This window comes from Numenius arquata, chromosome 6 (assembly GCF_964106895.1).
Source record: "Numenius arquata chromosome 6, bNumArq3.hap1.1, whole genome shotgun sequence".
Classification (NCBI taxonomy): Eukaryota; Metazoa; Chordata; class Aves; order Charadriiformes; family Scolopacidae; genus Numenius; species Numenius arquata.
Genome location: NC_133581.1, coordinates 12,952,113 through 12,972,385, shown reverse-complemented (window position 1 = coordinate 12,972,385; position 20,273 = coordinate 12,952,113). Strand labels below are relative to the sequence as shown.

Below are 20,273 nucleotides of genomic sequence, written 5' to 3'. Positions count from 1 at the left end.
TTCAGCCGCAGAGTACACTTCTCAAGACCATCTTAGCTCAGAGGCAAGCTGCTGGGGAACCCATGTCTCACCTACTTGGGGACTAAGTACCTGCACCATTGCTGCAAGGGGCACTGCGGCTCCTAAGCCATACATGCTTTTTGGAAATACTACATGTTTATCCTTACAACTATTCCTTCTACAGAGCCTATAACTGGCAAGCAAGGCATTTACCACTGGATTTCTTTAGAAGACCACTGAGCCAAGTAATGTTCCCAGCATCTATCATTTTCATCTTATAATGTGATAGCAGTAATATATTCAATTTTGTTTTTTGTAAAGTTCAAGAATCCATTATGAAATTCCAAGCATTAAGATTTCATAACAAAAAAAAAAACAAACCCTGTTAAGGAAGGGAGAGATAAAAAGTCAGAATAGACAATATTGAGAGTCTCACCTCTTGAATGTGTGACACAATGGCAGCTTGAGTTTCAATATCCAGTTGTTTTATTCTTTCAATAAACTCTTCTTTTCTTTCACACTGTTAAAAGAAAACACATCCTGAAACAGTGCTATATACCCTAAGATTTACTGCACCATTTTTCATGTAAATAATAAAAAAAATCCCCACATTGCTAATGACAAAACATTGAAGATCTTCATTTTGTCACACTAGAAGGTATAACACTTCATTGCTCCATATGGAGTATGAAATGAATTATGCACTAAATTATTTAAACTTTTTACAGTCAGTACAATTAAGACTGCTAAATAGGTGGTTTTGCACTTTAAAAACCAAGTTCACCATGCAATGAGATCAAGAGGTGGGGCAACAGCCAGAGGAAATCATCACAACTTCATTAATGGAGCTGCACAAACGCAAACCTACATTTACATTGCATCGTTTAACCTGTCTGCTTTGCTGTTTGCATTTTGCTTGGTTTTGGCAATGAAAAGAGATGCATCACTTTAGATACTATTCACAACAATGCATAATGTTGCTTGTTGGACTAAACCAACATGTGCTTTAGATTAAAAATGGGATTGGGAAACATTCTGAATAAAAATGAGTGACATTTCAGACAAACAGATTTTAGTAAATCTTTTACTTAAGGCTTTAAAAGAGGCAGACATCTGCTATCTGTATATCTCTGATTGTACACTAGCAACATTATTGCCTTCTTGTAACAACTCTGCATTGTGGAGAAGTTAAGCATTACTTAAAGCTTTTTTAAACTCATTTCTAGTGTCCTTTTGGGGCCTGGTTCTGAGTCTCAACCATTTCTTTCACTGGGAAGAACCTCAGACCTGTAAATGGGGACTGAGGATGCACAGCAGCTTGCCAAATCAGACCTTTATTCTTTGTGCCGCAATGCAAGGCTGAGATAGTTCAGAGCAGCCATATGTAGACAGCTTCACCCTGACATAATTGACTTGACATAGCTGAGCTGGGTAAGTGTCCTAAGGCAAGACAAAAACACTAGGCAGACCTACAAATGATCAATTATAAGCGAAGGCTAGCCTCCAACGTGTCTATTGTTTATCGCCAGGGAGGTTTGGTGAGCAGAACACTGATTTCTTTATCTGGTAACTGTCGTGCATTTCTGGGGAGTTTCCCATATACATTGCCTGTCTATTCTAGTGCCACACAAAAATCCCCACATGAATATACAAAGTATCTATTCATTTCGGATTTTCTACATGTAATGTTCAATCACAAGATTATGCAAATAAATTCAGAATTCATTAAACAAATATTTAGACTGTTAGCTTATCTATTTGTTTGGCATTACACTCCATATTTTAAAATAGTAAGAAAATAAACCAACAAAAATCTTAATACCAAGAACACTGTTCAAAGCTTATCGCTTCCCACTTTGTTATCAAAGTGGACTACCTAGTTGCAAGAGAACATATCCTGTGGCTGATTAAGCATTGCCAACAAATTGAGGCTACCGCTATCACAAACTGTGCTTCCTTTCCCCTGCATTTCTTCCATTCACCTATTATGCCTCCTCACAATTTCAGCTCCCAAGCTGCCTTGAGCTGGAGATTTGTTCATACAGCACTGATCTTTCGGTGGGTTTTCTCAGTCCAGAAAAAAAGTAACAGATTAAAAAAATAAATAAATCTTATTTTTCAAGCCTCTAATTAACGTTCACCTGTACAGCACATCCCAGAACCAACAACAGCAGCTTCTTAATTTCATCCATACTTTTACCTAGAGAGGAAAAAAGGGAATCAGTACATATGTACAACAAGTTAAATACTTGCAAGTGATCTTTTCCAAAATATCTGCATGAAAAGAGAAATAGGACCTTTGAACAAGTGCCTGAATAATATATATGTGCCCATTATAATGTTACCATACTTTCAATGTAACAACACATTTCTTACAGATTAGTTTAAAATCCCAAATCCAGCAAGACATTTTTTCCTCGATGTGCTATCATCACCTACATTGTCTGAGGCTTTTCTGACCAATGTGGAGGGCAGGAGAGACACCCTTAAAATAGTTCAACACACATGCCCAATGCTTGTCACTTTGTCTTGTTTAACAAAGGTGCAAAAAATCCCAACCAAAACACTACCGCCTCTTCCCCCCCCCCCCAAAAAAAACCCCAACAAAACCAAACAAAAACACCCTGGGCATAAGGAAAGGAGGGCTACTCTCAAAGAAAGAGCCTGTCCTACATTCTCTGTCTGTAAAGCAGTTGCCACTCAGACTTCACAAAGCTGAATGCCGTTCTCTGCATATAAATTGTCTCCGAGAGATTTTTTAGCAAATAAATTCTGCCTCTGTTCTGCATCAAAGCCTGCTCACACTTTGAAGCGCAAACCCCATGTGCTAAGAGGGATAAAAACCGAGTGATGTAGAAGGGAGACTGTGCAGCTCCCCATATGCACAGGGAGGGGAGGAGGCACCGGCAGGTTGTTACTGCTGGGAATTCTGCCGCGACCAACAGCCCCACCGGCCGCCTCCGAAGGTTAGGAGAGAGAAAGCTGCACAAGGGGAACCCGTGTGGCTTGGAGCCAGCTCCAGGTCTTGTTTCAACAAAATTACGTGGGGATTGTTGGGTGGTGAAAAAAATGACATATATCAAAGATAGATAAAGGGAGATGGAAGGCGAAGAGCTTCAATGAGGAAATAAAAAATCATTAGGGAGTTAGGTTCAGGAAAAGCCTGTCCTCATCCACACTGGGGGAAGAGAAGGAGAGAGAAACAGGCCACACACAGTTCCTCTCATCCCTGTACATCTGCATGCTTCCTGACACAGAGTGTGTAACTGTGGGATTAACGCTTTCGTTTTATACCCTGCTTTTCTTGGGTGTTCAATTCTTCCTGTCACTAAATAGACAGAAAAAAATTTCTGAGTGCAACTGTAGTCCTCCACCAACACCAGGCCCTTGTAAGGCTGCGCTGGCAGCAACTTAGAGGCATGTGCAGGACCCAGGGCTGGGGAACTGGAATTAAACTGACTCATCAATTAAGCTGCCACAGCCCTGCAGATGCACCAAGGCTCACTGACCTAAATTACTGTGGGGGTTAATTCCATTCTGAGAACCATGCAAGCCAGCATGGCCACGTGCAGCCAGCTTAGGAAACAACTTGTTTTCTGATTTCGTGATTTTAGAATCATAGAACCATTTAGGCTGGAAGAGACCTTCGAGATCATCAAGTCCAACCATTAACCTAGCACTGCCAAGCCCACCACTAAACCATGTCTCCAAGCACCTCATCTATACATTTTTTAAATACCTCCAGGGTTGGTGACTCCACCACTTCCCTGGGCAGCCTGTTTGAATGCTTGACAACCCTTTCAGTGAAGAAGTTTTTCCTAATATCCATCCTAAACCTCCCCTGGTGCAACACAAGGCCTTTTCTCTTGACCTACCACTTGTTACTTGGGAGAGGAGACCAATCCCCACCTTGCTACAACCTCCTTTCAGGTAGCTGTAGAGAGTGATACGGTCTCCCCTCAGACCTTCCTCATAAGACTTGTGCTCTAGACCCCTCAACCAGCTTCACTGATGCTCTTTGGACATGCTCCAGCATCCCAATGTCTTTCTTTACTGAACACAGTACTCGAGGTGGGGCCTCACCAGTGCCGAGCACAGGGGGACGATCACTTCCCCAGTGCTGCTGGCCACATTGTTTCTGATAAAAGCCAGGAAGCTCTTGGCCTTCTTGACCAACTGGGCACACTGCTGGCTCATATTCAGCCAGCTGTCAACCAAGACCCCCAGGTCCTTTTCTGCCAGGCAGCTTTCCATCCACTCTTCCCCAAGACTGTAGCGCTGCACAGGGTTGTTGTGACCCAAGTGCAGGACCCAGCACTTGGCCTTGTTGAACCTCATACAATTGGCCTTGGCCCATTGATCCAGCCTGTCCAGATCCCTCTGTAGAGCCTTTCTACTCTCAAGCAAATCAACACTCCTGCCCAACTTGGTGCCATCTGCAAAGTTACCAAGGGTGCACTCGATCCCCTCATCCAGATTGTTGACTGAGATAATAAAAAGAACAGGCCCCAATACCGAGCCCTGGGGAACACTACTTATGACTGGCCTCCAACTGGATTTAACTCCATTCACCACCACTCTCTAGGCCCAGCCCTCCAGCCAGTTTGTGACCCAGAGAAGCATATTGCCATCCAATGTGGGAAACGGTATCCAAAGCTTTACTAAAGTCTAGGTAGAAAACATCCGCAGCCTTTCCCTCATCTGCTAAGTGAGTCACCTTGTCATAGAAGGAGATCAGGTTGTTCAAGCAGCCACAAATCCGTGCGACTAGGCCTGATCACCTGGTTGCCCTGCACATGCTGAGTGATGGCCCTCAAAATGATCTCCTCCATAACCCTCCCCTGCACCGAGGTCAGATCCTCCTTCAGGCCCTTCTTGCAGACAGGTGTCACATTTGCTTACCTCCAGTCAGCTGGGACCTCTCCAGTGAGCCAGGACTGCTGATAAATTATGTGAAGTGGCTTGGTGAGCACTTCCACCAGCTCACTCAGTGCCCTTGGGTGAAGTTCTCCCACCAGGGACTGGCCTTGCCTGGAAATGCCATTCTGAGACCTTGTCCCCACTTGGGCCCTCCCATCAGGAACAGAATCCAAGGCAGACACAGCAAGGCCCTTTGACAGGGAAGGCCAAGCCAGAGTTTAGAGAAAGGAGTGAGAAATTATAAGACTTGAGGTAGTCATAAGATTATTAGTTTGCTACTGTTTTAAAGGTAACAACTGGCAGTCTGCTCTCTCCACTGGCAGCTTTCACAGAAAACTTAGCTGTCAGGATTTCTCCAATATTTCTTTTAAAATAAATTATTTTATGCTTGTAGACATGCTATGCACATGTAATGAAAATGGGATTGTACTACCCACTAGAAACACTTAAAGGTTGAAAAGCCTACTTAGCAAATCTACTCTGCCAGCCATACAAGTGTTTCAGAAGATCTTGTGTGACTTTTAAAGAGTTCAACTCCTTGGGCTTTCATTCAGAAGTTGTTTCCCATGGGGTAGAGATTGTTGGCATTAAGGCACTCTGAGATCACTCATACTCAAGATAGGTTTGAGTAACATTTTAAAGCTTTGTAGAATAACATTATTTACAGGACATGCGTAGAATAACATTATTTATACGAGACATTTAGAAGAAATAGGGTATGAGTATGAAAAAACCCTCTCTACTACCAAGTGCTTTAGAAAGAGTTTTCTATTAAACCTCGGAATGAGCCAGGAAGGGATTAATTACCCCTCTCCACTTTCATCTCACCCACAGGAGAGGTGAGACACCACACACTTAAGTGGAGTGCTTAAGGTTACTAAGTGAATCAGAAGCACATGTAGCAGTATTACACAGCGCACTCAGGACAGTGCTTTTATCCTGTAATGCATGTTGAGCATAACCAAGCCATCTTTATCCCCAATTCAGTCATGCCTCCTGAACAGTGAATGACTCTGCCATGTTTTTCAAAAGGCTTGATTTGTGCTAATTTAATAAGGTAGTAAAGTTCCTTGTGCAACTGCATAAGCAGGAATGTTCAGGCTTCCCTATGCTGGCTCATTGGGATGACACAAGTCCTTCCTAGACGGCTGGGAAGAAAGTCTGCTGGGTCCACCCAGGCCTTTTAGCTGACCTTAGCAAGTCAGTGTCCTCCCACAACCTAGGATGCAAACACTTAGGTCTGGGGCAGCTCCTGGAAGACAAGGACCTACAAGCTGAAATGAATGGGCAGCGCTTAAACAGAGAGGTGTTAATTCAAAAAACCCCTCTTTTCTTTTACACCTTTTTGAAAATTCCAAGGCAGCTGCTCTCGGGCCGCGTGTTTGTGCCTGCGAGGGAGCCAGCCACCTGAGGGATTTGCAGAAAGACCATCTGCTCCCAACCGTGAGAGAGGGACAGCGGGTTTTCTGGAAAATAAAGGGAGGGAAAGCCTGAGCACCACCTGTGCATCCTGGGAGCCTCCCTGTGCCAGAGCCAGGAAACCCCTCTGCTCTCACAGGGGATGGAGGGTGAGAAACAGATGGCAGGACTCAGGGAGAAGAGGGATTAGGAGACACAACAACAACAAAAAAAAGGAGGATCAAGGTACAGAGAGAATACAGCTGATAAAAAATAAAAATGAGGGGGTTAGGAAAAATGGCAGAGAAAATGGAAATGAGAGAGCCCAAGCACGTGACATCTTAAGCTTGTGATGCTTCTTTCTGCACATTTCTACTTTGTCATTCCCCCAGCGCAGGAGAGGGAGCACCAGCACATGCAGTGCTACACACGGCGGCCGGTGGATGTCTGAAGAGGATGGGAAGGGGTGAAACACACAAGTGCCATTTTTCCCCAACTGTAGCAACATCCTGAGTGAGAAAAGGCTGAATGCTAAATTTACACTATTGAGGCAGTGTTTTGTTATTAATTTTATGTTTTATGAACCTTTATGCCTCTGGAGGATTGTGAAACAAAGTGAGGAAGGAAACCAGACATGAAAAAATACCTCAGTGAGAGTAGACATCTTTTACAATTTTAATGAAAAACAGTTTCTATAGAGACTTACTAGCAAGGACTTCAGGTTCTCTCATTCACAGACTTAACATGTAATTTGAAAAGGTGATCTAAGTAGCAAAGTTTTTTAAGAGACAGAAATGAGACTACTTCAGGCAAATAAAACTTCATTTCCATTCACGGTCTGAAAAAAGTTAAAATTACACACAAACACAATTAACTATGACTGTTTCAAAGGATTATTTCCCATCAGTTTCGAAATACACTCACCAGCTGTGTTTAACTAAGCATACCTAGAAACTAAGAAATTAAACGACATCTCTAAATAGAGGCTCAGGACCACTGGGCACATGAATGAGTGGCCATTTATAAGGCAGGGATGAGTATAGATGATAAATATGCTGATGATTCTCATATTGAGCACAGGGGGATTTCTGGTGCAGTAACGAATTGAAAAAACTATTCAGCAAGAAAAAACATAGAGGAAGATGAAAACAGAAGAAATTTAATGATAGTAGCTGTCTACTGTACAGTGCAGTGAAGAGAATAAATCCTGTTATGTCAGCTGTATCATTCTGCAACTCGGATTCCTGGGAAAACTTTCTAAATCCTTTAATTAAACTTTCAAGTTTATTTTCAGCTCCCTATATTCTAGAAAACAGTCAAAGCCTTAATCTTCTTACAAATATTTTTTGCAACCTTTACGCCCATGGTCAAATGAACTGAAGTAGGCAAAATTGCCATGGAACAAAATGATTTAGAGGACATGAAAGTAAGGAAAGCAGACATGTGCCATCTCCTATGCAGAAGCCCAACTGCTACTGCATTTTTAGCGGTGGCAGCTCTGTTTTTCCAATAGTCTCATGTTCAAAGCAGAGCTGCAGAAGCCCTCAAGAGTCCCAACTGTTGAATGCCAAATGGTAGCTAAATAGCAAGAACAGCATTCTCAGCGTTAGAGCTGTTCAGTTTATAATTTAATACATGTAACACCAGTGTTGGCTGTGTTTCAGAAAGAAAAAGTAAAATTTGTAGATAGAACTGGTGAACAGACAGCTCTGAAAAACATGCATAGTGAAACGTGGGCTTGTTACAAGGAGTAAGTCACTGAAATTGTTACACAGTGAATCATATTAAATGATCTAACAGCTCTCTAGTCTTGGACCTATGGAGTCAATACAGTCATTAGGGGCCTTCCCAGCTCAAACAGAACCAAGCAACACTGTATTTGTTCCAGGAATGTGATCATGGGATCAATTTTTCTTCCTCTGGTCAAGAGGGACCTTTCATTCCGATAACTTACCCACAGGACAGGGAAGGTAAACTGGGACTTCGTCACTGCCTCTCAGATACACCCCAGCCCTGCAGACCGCCCGCACTTCGGTCTCCAGCTCATAGTGCTCCCCTCATTGCCCAGCACTGCCTCTGCAGATGTCCCCTCCAGGACTCTCCTTCTTCCCTCTGTCCTGGACTGGATCACTGACACACAGAAAGAGGTTTCTCCTCTACCAGTCTTGCTGCTTTTAAACACTTCCCTCAAATAAACATCTCCATCTTTTCTCTCCATACCGCTGTCACCCCCAGCCTCCTTGCTTCTCTGTCAGCTTTCCCTGGGGCTTCTCTGTATATGATCATGCCAGAAGCACCACTTCCCACACTGATGACTGCTTTGTCCTTGCATCTCTGTTCAATCTGCAGCCCTCCTTTAGCTCTCTCACTGACAGAGAGAATCTCTCATTTCACTTGTCAGTTCCCTCCCAAACGCCCCTGCCGCCTTCTCACTCCTCTCTGCAGGACACCCAGTAACAAAGACACCAACCTGACAGTTACCTGGTCATCACTCACCCACATTGCTCACCAAAACCTATTCCTTTTTGGTTTGGTTTGGTTTTACTAACTTCTCAGCCTTCTCCTCCCTGTTCCCAAGCTTCCCGTCAGCCCTCAGTCAGGTTCCTGTTCCTGAAGGAAGTTCTAGTTCTCCACTTCTCTAACCATTTCCTTCAGCACATCTTACCAGTGGTCACCTACCTAAGGGTAAGATTAAGATAAGCGTCTCTTGAAATCCTATCCCTCAGACACTCTCCTTCTTCAATACATTCTTTGGATGGAGCAAGTACATCTCAAGTCTTTCTTTGTTCACCACCTTCCTCTGCAGTGTCTAACCTGGGACTTATTCTCAAAGCCATTGTATAATATGGCTAAACATGAACTTCATATTTTTTATACACACACCATCAATTTTAGACATCCAGAAGTTACATTTTTGCATTCTTTATCCTCTCTTCCCATGTTCTGAATAATCCTAATAATATGTCAGCAATGGATAAAAAAAAATTTTAAACACCACATTAAAAAAAAAACCAAACAAACCAAAAAAACCCAACCAAACCACCACATTTTAAAAGATGCCAGAAAGGGCAGCAAAATTTCTGGTTGTAATTAAAGGAGCTGGGAGACAGGAACATATGGATTACCGGTATCTTTCCTACAAGAGACACATCAGGTACTGTATTCAAAGAAAGAAAGAGCTAAGGTGCTGACAAAAACCAGCAGGTCAATGATGGGAAATTATAGATAAATACAGAACAGCTTTCAAGTGTGCAGCTTCCCCATGCACCAACGCTGTGGTTACTGCGTTATGAGTCTCCTGCCAGCTGTCACACAGGAACGGCCATGACAAGAAGCCAGCGAGCCTTTTCCATTGACACTTAGCCAGCAGAGACACAGCCTTGTTGGCCCAAACATCTCTATTCACTAGCACTCTTGATGCAACCAGCCCAGGCTCTGTCCATTGCCCACATGACTGAGAAAAGCAACAGCTCTTGTATTTCTGTTTTCTCTTTTACCCGTAACAACAGTCTGTACAGGAGAATTAAGACTGGCATTGCAGACTTTAATCTGCTTGCTGAAGAAGTGGATGCCTTACCCTCAGCTTGATTTTATTACAGAAGTGCCAAGACTATGAGTTTCAGTGATCCAACATCTGTAAGTTAATATTCTTTTCTGATATAAATCCTTTCTATTCACATACACACACTACTGCTGCTAAGAGCAGCAAAATAACGTCTACTGCCAAGCTTTCTGCCATTTGTTTGCTCTGGAGATGCTGATGACTGTGTCATTCCCCATCACTACTGACAGGGATCATCCAGTTTTCCTTCTTTGGTAAAAACAAATACATTCTCCTTTGCACTGGCACGGGGCGAAAGCAGAGGCAGAACAGGCATGCAAAAAGAAAAAAGTAAAAAACACAGCAACAAAACCTGTTACTTCAGAAATGTGTTTCTAAGGAGAAGTCAGCTTCACTCTCAGGCTAAACAGCTTTGATTTTGTCTTACCAAAAACACTGGACTCTGGACCGTGAGCTCATTGGCTTCCAAGTCACTTTCGATGTGACACCTGATGTGACAGATGTCCTCGCCTAGACAACATGGTCAGACAGATGTTTTTCTCCTTGTCCATTCTCTTGCTCACTTCTCCCAATTTGCCATATATGCATTTTTCTCTCCATCCTCACGTATTTATCTTCCCACACTTCATTTGCAACAGTTCCTTCACACTTCAGAGCAATTCTGCAAGACTTTTCTGGTGTGTACCCACTGCCACAACTGAACCAATTATACAAACACACAGGACAGAAAACCTGGAGGTCAAACAGTTCTCCTTTGGCAGACTGTACCCTGGGTCACTTGCAGCAAGGAGTGAGGAGACATGACTTTCAAAGAAACAGTTGCTGCTTTGGCTTTGGCAAGAACTAACTCACCATCACATATGTATGACATGCAGACACACGTATATCAGGTATTATATTTGTATGTAAAGGTATATAAATATAATTATTACACACTAGATACATTGAACCTGAGACTCAGAGGTACTCAAATATTTGTAGTTTGCCACGAATATATATAGTTTCTTTAAAAGCATGTTTGTTATTTAAGAAAATTTAAAAGATACAAATTTTATTTAGCATTTCAGAGGAGCGGGGTAAAGAACTCAACAAACTACTCACCAGAAAGAGGATCTTTGCCAATCATCAAAACATTTGGTAAATTCATTACAATCAGCTGCTGGAGGACCTCCTAAACAAAAGAGAGTAACAAACAAAGTTCAGTGTGAAGGAATTCCAATCAATTACACCACAAAGAATACAGAGCTCCATCGATTACAAAGCTTTTAACATACTGGCAGGTCAGAGGTCACAAGAGGAAGCCCCACTTGAAAGAGAAATCACTATTTGAAGATGGCATCAGGTTGCACAGCTAACATAGACTAATTGCCTCTTTTAACAATGGCTAATATGGAACTTAAAGGGTCCCATGGCACTAATCAGGATAAATGCATGGCCATGCCAGGCACACCCATCAGTCATGCCTTTACCCCAGGCATGACCTGTATTCATTTGATGTTCAACATACAGCTGCTGTCATGTTTCAGGGTGTACAAATGCAGTGGGTTCATCAAAGGTACCTAAGCCATTCTGTGAAGTTTGAGTAATTCAAATAATTAGTAAAATTATTTCATGGGTCTGAGATTTTAATGACGGGCTGGGAAAGCGGGTATGGGGAAAAGCATTGAACAGACATCTTGCAGTGCTGAAAGAAACTGGATTTAAAGTTCTAGATTTGTTTGCATTGTTTTTAATGGGGAGTAAAACAGATTTAAGTATGTCAAGAACCTCACTTAAAGGTCATTTTATTTTGGGGGGAGACAAGGGAAGGGAGGTGCATTGCTTGATCAGATTCGATATCTAAAAGTCAGCTACCTGAAGCTACTCTGAAATGACAGAATGGGCTTAAGGGACAGGAAAGGCTACAAGCCCTGGGGCAGGCAAAACCATAGAATGGTTTAGGTTGGAAGGGATCTTAAAGATCATCTAGTTCCAGCCCCCCTGCGGTGGGGGCAGGGACACCTCCAACTAGACCAGGTTGCTCAAAGCCCTGTCCAGCCTGGCCTTGAACACCTCCAGGGATGGGGCATCTATCACTTCTCTGGGCAACCTGTGCCAGTGTCTCACCACCCCCATAGTGAAAAAATTTTTTTCCTAATATCTAATCTAAATCTACCCTCTCAAAGGTGGATAAATAAATACACTGTAAAGGGGACTCTGCACGGTAATACATTCAGCCACGCACCCCAGTAACACACAGAGCACAGGAGTACAGTTGTTAGCTTCAACCTGCTGTTACCAGCACTCATTTGTGATGATCCCAATAAAACCTTTTGCAGGCAAGTATTTGTTTCACATAAAAAGCCTGGGAGGAAAATGGTTGTGTGATTAAAGCACTGTGCTGGTATTCAGGAAACAAAAGGTTCGCACATAGGACTCTACCAAATGTTTGGCAGGCGCCTTTTCCCTGCTTGTCTCCATTTCCCAGTCCACATCTAGGCCACCAGAAGGGCACAGCCACTGGTCCTGGCAGAGCACTTGGAGCCAGGGAAAAAAGTACTGAAGCCCAGAAACGCATTTCCCAAAACAATCCCCCATTCACCCAAACACTTCCTCTCCAAGTTACCCCATTGTTATTTTTCTCCTTTCAAAGTTACCACAGGAGGAAAATTAAGCCTGATTGAAAGAGGAAATACTTCAGTGAGCCTGTAGCATTTGATAAGTAATCAGAGTGGATAGTCTAAAAAAAAAAAATAAATAAATGTTTTGGACATTGGACATAACACATTTCCTTTTTTTTTTTTTTTCCTCTGATCCATACCCAAAATATACTCCCTGGCAGTTTCTCTTTCGGATTAAGTAGAAATGCTTAGTGACACAGCTGGGGGGGGGTTTGGTGCTGTTAAGAAAGAAGGCTCCACAGACCTTCATGCAATGTGAATTTTGGCTAATGCGGACCAAGCATTCACCAAGTCATTAGCCAAATGCATTTTATAGTTTGTGCATTTGAGCCATGTTAAACAAAGGTTTGTTTGCACCTGTTACCAAAACAGGTGCAAAATCTATTGGATTTAACAGCACGTGGCTGGACTGCAATATCTGCTATGATAAAACAGCATGGCAATGAGGCTTTAAACAAAAACAAAAGAAAAAAAGAAAAAAAATCAGAATTTGCATATACCAAAGTATTGAGCTTTAACCAAAAATTTCCATGGGGGAAAAAAAAAAAAAAAAAGAGAAAGAATTATGCTTCCAGTCACCCAGCGTGTGGAGCAGCACTGAGGCAGGAATGCATAAGGAATTTGCGTTGTCTTTGTGTAATCATCAGATCGCTAGCTATTTAACTGGCAGACACAAAAGACTAACTAACCTTTATACCGTTAACACTCCCACGAGCTCCTTCTGTAAAATCATTTGAGTATATACCATCCAACATAACCACCACCAAACAGCCCCAGCCCTCGCAGCTGCTTGAACTTAGTATTTTCTGGCAAGAATCCGACAGCCACTGAACACAAGCAGAAACGGTGCCGAGCCCGCAAAGAGTGATTTCTTAATTCAGATTGAAAGATTCAAATTGTTGCAAGAGGTGATACTCTGACCTGTTTATTTTTAAACTAAATTATTTAAACAGATAACAATCTTTATTGTTCTAAATGCCTTCACCTTTAGACTGGTGCTTGTGATGATAATACTTAGCCATTGCGCAATGCAGCTCACTGTAAAAGTCAACACTTTATAGTGGAAGGTCAATGTCATTGCTCTCCTTTTCAAGGTAAGGAAAGTGAGTCACAGAACCAAAGTAACTTCAGTTTAATAAACTACCCTCTGTTAACAGAGATGTACCACTGAACCATCCACTCACACAGCTACAAGTGCGAGATAACATGTGTTAACTGAAGGCTGTTACACTGACACTCACGAATTTAGCTCAGATTTTGTCTGGGCTAAAAACACGGGAAGTTAGTGAGGCTCAACTGACACCCAGTGAGCGACTCAGTAGCTGGGACAATGTGACCGTGTCCCAGGTCCATTGCTTAAAATCCCATACCTGGAAATACAACGAAAGTTCCCTCCCTAACAGTAAAACAGGAACTCTTCAACTTCTATCTGCTTGTCAATTGTGTCCACTTGGCTTGTTTTCCTTATCTGAAGCAGCAGTAACACAGGCTGACAAGTAAAATGCTGTGCCTCAGCTCTCTGCTCCCCTCACGTCTCACCATCCCACCCTGAAGCCCCTACGAACTCAAGCTTGGCCTTCGGGCAGGGAGCTGTGCTGTGAGAGCCTCTAGGCTGGCACCGAGCAACAAAGGGCTCCACAGACCCCATCAGCTCCGCTGGACTCAGGGTTAACCCGGACATGCTGCCGAAGCCCAGCCAGCAAAAGAAATGGGAGATAAAATGCAACATCTCCCCACAAGGGCAGCTAGTTATTGTATTATATAAAAGGATGCTGTTACGCTTGAAATCAAACATAGCTGCGAGACTCCGCAGCAGTGGCAGAGATGGCATGGATGTGCCCTTCTGCCTCAGGGGACCAGCACGGCTAGGGGCAGCACGCCAGGGCAGGAGCTGCTGGAGAGCAAAGCAGGGTTTTCAAACACTTTAAATAGCCCACAAAACTCACAGTAGTCTGGAGAGCAACTGCACGAGCAAAAACCCTAATTCCTCCTGTGAGAAACCTTTTAATCATTTTTACAGCACAACTAAAGCTTGGTTAAAACAACAAAGGTTACAGCAACAACATATGGTAACAATTTCCCTGATTATGAGAACAATTAGGGTCTGAGCTGCCAGCTTTACACCTAGACCATTAACCAACTCGGAGGCCAGCTCCTGCAAATCAGGAATTACCTCCCTCACGGTATCGTTTGCCAGCGCACACACCCCCCCTGCCTTTTTTTTTTTTAATTGTTGCTAATGAGATTTCCATGAAAAAATGTTGGTATCAAAGTGTTATCTAAGGAATCCAATTCAAAACAAATCCCCATCAGGCCTCAGTGCAGCATCTGTAGGTGCCTGAAATGCTCCTCTGCCAAAGATCAGTATTATTGTAAGCTTGAAGAGATTTGTCCAAAACCTCAGCTCTTTTGACAGCAGTGATGGTTGCAAGAATGGGTGCTTCCAGTTAGCAGGTCAACACTAATATCACAAAATTAGTGTTGTGACATCAAAATGACAAAAAATGACATCAGCTTGAGTCAGACCCCCAAACTCATTAGATAAAGCCCACAAAGGTTTCTGGGCGCACAGTAACGTGACCCCCATTTGGAAAGGGAGGCTTGAACTGGGTGCTCGGTCCTTGCTCACTGCCTCCACTGTGCTCACCTGCAGAGGTGCGCAGCCTGAGGCAGGCTCAGACAACAGACCGGAGCAACAAGAGGGTGACTGCCTAAGCCAGAGGGAAGTTCAGCTGAAAGCACCAGTCCTGGAGCACACAAGGATTCAAAAACATTATTAAGCTGTCTAGAAATCATGAGGTTAAATACAAATAAATAAATGCTGTGCTCTCGTTAGCAGCCTTCTAGCATCTAAGCCCTTGCTGCACACTCGCTTATATTTGCAAGCTCTTTGCAATTACTTTGCTAAGAAAGGAGCTTAGAAAAAAGAAAAAAAGCTAAAATTCCCCCACACTGATTCTAGCAGTCAAGGGTTTCAGGAAAAATCAAGACACGTACAAGATTCAGGATAAAGTTCTAAGCACAGAGTTAAGGCACTTGGGCTTATTAAGAGCATGAACAAACATATTCATTCCCTCCATCTGAAAGTTTCTAATTCGTTTCTGGAGTGGTGAGGCACATTTTACCTACTCTTTTTATCCTTCCAAGATCACACACACCAGACGTTTGCTCTCTGCCTCAGATCATCTGAAGAGGTGCAGTGGCAGCTCTCAGTCTCAAGTCACCATGGTCACATATTAACGTTTTATTTACCTGTAACGGGGTAACCGGGCCCCTTGTAATTTTGTAGGAACAAAGTCTCCTTGGTCCATACTACATTTCAATACATGTTTGCTTCTTAAAAACACACATGCAACAGCATGGAATAAACTGGTCTTAAGGTATTATTCTTGGCTGTATTTTTAAGTGCCAATGTAAGCGTGTCAACGGTTTTTGCAAACAATGCGTTGCTTGGAAAGGAATAAGTAAAATTGTCCTTTCCACGGCTGACAGACCAGGCAAATACAAGCTCGCCACAAAAACTTTCCCCTGTACTGCAGTACAGCACAGCATTAAGGAAGAGTAACTACTAGCTTGGGCAGAATTAAATTAACCTCTGCCTGAATCCTAAACAAGAAGCGAGTACTAAATAAATTATGTACGAAGAGTGGCAGTCTACCGGCCATTGTAATTCAATGCTCAAGCCAAGCAATTCCATTTAAGTATATTGCTTGGCTATAAAATGCTAATTGCCCAGCTGACTGGAAGCCAAATGGTACTTTCCTACTTAAAATGCCCATGAGGAAAAACCATCACCAGCTTTAGCTATCCCAGCAAGAGCAAACACTACCTCGGCCAGGGAATCTGGCTTACATTTCAGCTCCAACTCAGGCCAAGGGAGCAGGGAAGTTCAGCAGAGCCTCACCATGCAGCACAGCCAACACCTTCCTCCCGTGACCTCAGTATGGATCTGATCTCGCCAACACTCTTGGAGTGGGAAACATTTGGTGAAGGAGACACTACGTGCTTAGATAAGGTCTCAGCAGGAGTCAGTGGCCATCTGCACCAGCTTAGAGCCTCCCAGTAGCAGGATAGGGTGGCAGCTTTGTCCCTACACAGCTTAAGGTCCCTTTGGATGCTGCCACAAAGACCGGCTGCGAGCTGCATTTCCCGGGCAAAGTGCACTCTAAGTCCAAGGGACAACCCAGCTCAAGCTCTTCTGGAATCAGAACTCTAAGAGTGAACACTTAGTGAAAACTTAGAGCAAGTTTTAACATTAAAAGATATTTCAAACAGCAAATTGAGAGACAGGGGTTGTTCTTTAAATATAGTTTTTCAAAGCTTCCAGTTTTGTTTTAATATTATGAAAACAAGTTATTCTGCAGCTACAACAAGAAGGCTGTGTTTTAAAAGAAAAAAAAAAAATATTTGTCTTCCAAAATATATATAAACTATTTTTAGAAGTTGGTTTTTTTTTTTTCATTTTGCTATAATTATCTGAGGAATTAGTAATGCTGTCAGGAAAATAATTTATAGCAAGATTCTGTAAAATGTACAACAGGGTCCCACAAAAGATTAGACAAGATGAAACAAGTAGTTGCAGGGGAATGACAGGGAAGCGAAACACAAACAGATCTTTTATTGAGATGTTTTCCATGTACATCTTACCACGCGAGCACGCCTGATGACACTATATGTGTGACTCAGTACTCACTGTTTCCCTGCCAACACATTATATACATGACAAAATTTGATTAAGAACTTTGCTCATCTCTGCAACAATTGTATTCCTTATGTGATGGATGAGAGGATTAGCTTGTCTTTAAAGGGATTTTTTTTTTTCCCCAAAACCCAGCAAATTACAAAGCACGCTTCTAAAGACCTTTCAAGTGGAAACCCAAAAGCCACTAAAATAACTCTTGCTTCATCTGCTGAAAATAATCAGTTCTGACAATCGTAGACTGGAATCTCGGTGGGAGGGGATGTGAAGGAATCATACCTAGTCTTAGCCACACTCAGCCCATGCGCCATGCAGCTAACCCACCAGATGACAGAAGTATACTCAATGTAGAATTATACCATATCGAACCAGGTTTTATTAAAAAAAAAATTAAAAAAATCACACATATGCAATTTGGATGGCACATAATAGAGTATCATATTAAAAAACAAACAAACAAACAAACAAAACTCAAAACCCCAAAACTAGAAAGGATCCAGGCACAATCATCCACCCAATTCATTATTATGGCTCAGGTTTTGTTATTTGTATTAGAAAAGTGCACAGGTCCCAGACAGGGCAAAACCTCATCCGCCGCAAGCTGCACAAATACATAGCGAGACATCCCTGTAACAGAGAGTTTGAAATGTACATGCAAGGCATCAGGAGGCTGATGAAAAAAATAGTAAGAAGCAACGGAGGAAGGAAATGAAAATAAGATTCCGTGGTTATAATGCGATCCATTGTGTGCAGTCTTGCTGCTTTATGAACTGGTTAAATGAACTGCTCCAGGCTGGCACAGAACTAAAACACTCCCGGCAGCAGAGAGCAAGGCGAGCAAGGCAAGGCCTGATAAAAACATTTGCTTTAAGATGAATTCAAATTGTTTATAGTGCACATTGTTTACATCACATAACAAAAGATACATGTATATTTAAATAAAGGTGGGTTTTTTTATAAAAAGGTATTTTAGGGCACAATTAGTTTTACTTCTACCCCAACGGAATAAATAATAGAGAAGCTGCCATTCCCACGTACATCAGTTGCAGAGGAAATAATTATTATTTTTTTTTAATCCAACTAAATACAAAAAAGTAGACTTACTTCTAAAATATGAAATGAAATGTTCAATGGCTATGTAGCAGCAGATTTCCTACCCTAGTTTCACTGACTCCAAGATGAATCACTTATGTGAATGCAACATACAGCTCTCTGGTTGTGCCTGGTGGCAATGTTGATTTGACCCCGAGAGGAGAAAATCCAATTGTGGAGCACTGTTCTCCTGCTTTTATTGCCAGCAGCACCTTTGACTAATTTACCTACTTTGCTGAAAATAAAAACCCTATTGATTTATCCTCAACTTCTCTCATCAAATCATGTGCAAGTGACTTCACATGTTTGTAACAGTATCCAGACAAATTACTCTTGACTTCTATTTTATTTCACCTTAGATTTGTCCTGGGGTGGTTTATGCAGTAACAGGGAACGTGAAATGTGCTGTGTTAAAGGCCTGTCACTTGGCATTACAAATATAACCAGCTAAAATGCAATCCATCTGTTCAACACACTTCCAGCTAATCTATGGTGGTCTCTACGGACCATAACAATTTAGCCTAATACACATTAAAAAGAAACACCACAGGCCATCAGAATAGACTTCTGAATTCTCTGAAACATCGCACCAAGCACAGTCAAGGAAGTCAAGTTTTCCCATAGGCAGTTTGAGCATATTTTGCTGGGATAATAAAGCCAGAAGTTTTCACATCAAACTCCAAAACTGAGCAACTATATTTCAGCTTTTAACACCGATGCCTGATACCAAAGCACATTAGCCATGCAGTGCTCCGAGGTACAAACTCTGCTCCACTGCCCTGGTTCACTGGAGTGAAAAAATTTAAGATATTAAAATATAGCTTCCTATTAAGAAACAAACACCAACCCTATAAAAGCATTTCTAGGAAAACTACGCATAAGGTGTTTTCTACCATTCCTCTTATTACAAGTATTTCTAAAACTTAGGGGTTTATACGGAACAGACACAGTAAACACCTAACTGGGCATGGATACCAGTTCACATAAAATACATTGAATTCATACAACTTCTATACTGCCATGAAGAAGCACAAAAATAATTAGCCTGAGGCAAGCGTATAGTGAGTTGTGGGGCTTATTTAGGGGTTCAGAGCTAGAGATCTGCATTGCAGCTTCCACACTGCCATACAAGTCCCGGGCTCTGAAAAAGCACCAAGAACTGCAAAGCAGCAGCCGACCACTGGAGTGACAATCATTACACAACGCCTGAACAACAGCAGCCAAAAGTACAGGGATACAAAGGAGTTAGAGATGGGAAGATGCAGGAATACCAGGTACACATCATAGCAATACTGCTTTCCTGAAGACGAATAATGAGGAGAAGCTATGTAACATAAATGTACACACATTCTTCGCTTTTGCCAGTGTCATCAAGTCATTTATTAGTATAAATGTTGCTTTAAAGAGAATTATGCATCTTGGGGAAAACTCTGTAAAATAATGTCAATCCCAGAAGGGCGTGCGTGACAAGAATGATTTAGAAGTCCTCTAGAACAAATATTGAAAAGTCAAATCAAAGTTTAAGTACAAAAACAAATCTGTGAAACTAGGGAAAAAAATTAATAAAGCTGGGAGGGGACACACACAAGAATGGGCTACTTTCAGGATTTTGAATTAATTCCTCGTTATGAGCAATATTTCAGCAGCAAACAAAAGGCCTAAGAGATGCAATCAAGTTTAATGTGAATGTAGGAGTCACATTTCACCAGTGACTAAGGGTAACAGAAGTAAAACAAACACTCAGGTTGGCTGTTACTAACCCGATACTCCCGCGTCCTGTGCGAAGCAGGAACTTGCTAATTGTAATTGTCAATCTACCCCTCAGTCCCCAAAAGAAACAAGCCGCTTTACCCCTGCTACTCTTATTAACACTGACTAACACCCTACTGTCTCAGTAGCCCTCTTGATTGCCATGGGGTCAGCTCAGAGAGAAGCATTTCTG

The 20,273-nt window shown here is 42.2% G+C and overlaps 1 protein-coding gene across 1 annotated transcript in view; it reads right to left on the bottom strand.

The window, feature by feature from the left end:
* CCDC88C (coiled-coil domain containing 88C) overlaps nucleotides 1–20,273 on the bottom strand; it is a 101,445-nt gene that overhangs the window by 47,404 nt on the left and 33,768 nt on the right. Inside the window, exons 4-6 of the mRNA XM_074148728.1 lie at nucleotides 10,982–11,051; nucleotides 2,142–2,200; nucleotides 437–520 (exon numbers count right to left, since the gene is read on the bottom strand). Of these exons, the coding sequence (XP_074004829.1) occupies nucleotides 437–520; nucleotides 2,142–2,200; nucleotides 10,982–11,051 (213 nt within the window). The remainder of the gene's footprint in view (nucleotides 1–436; nucleotides 521–2,141; nucleotides 2,201–10,981; nucleotides 11,052–20,273) is intronic.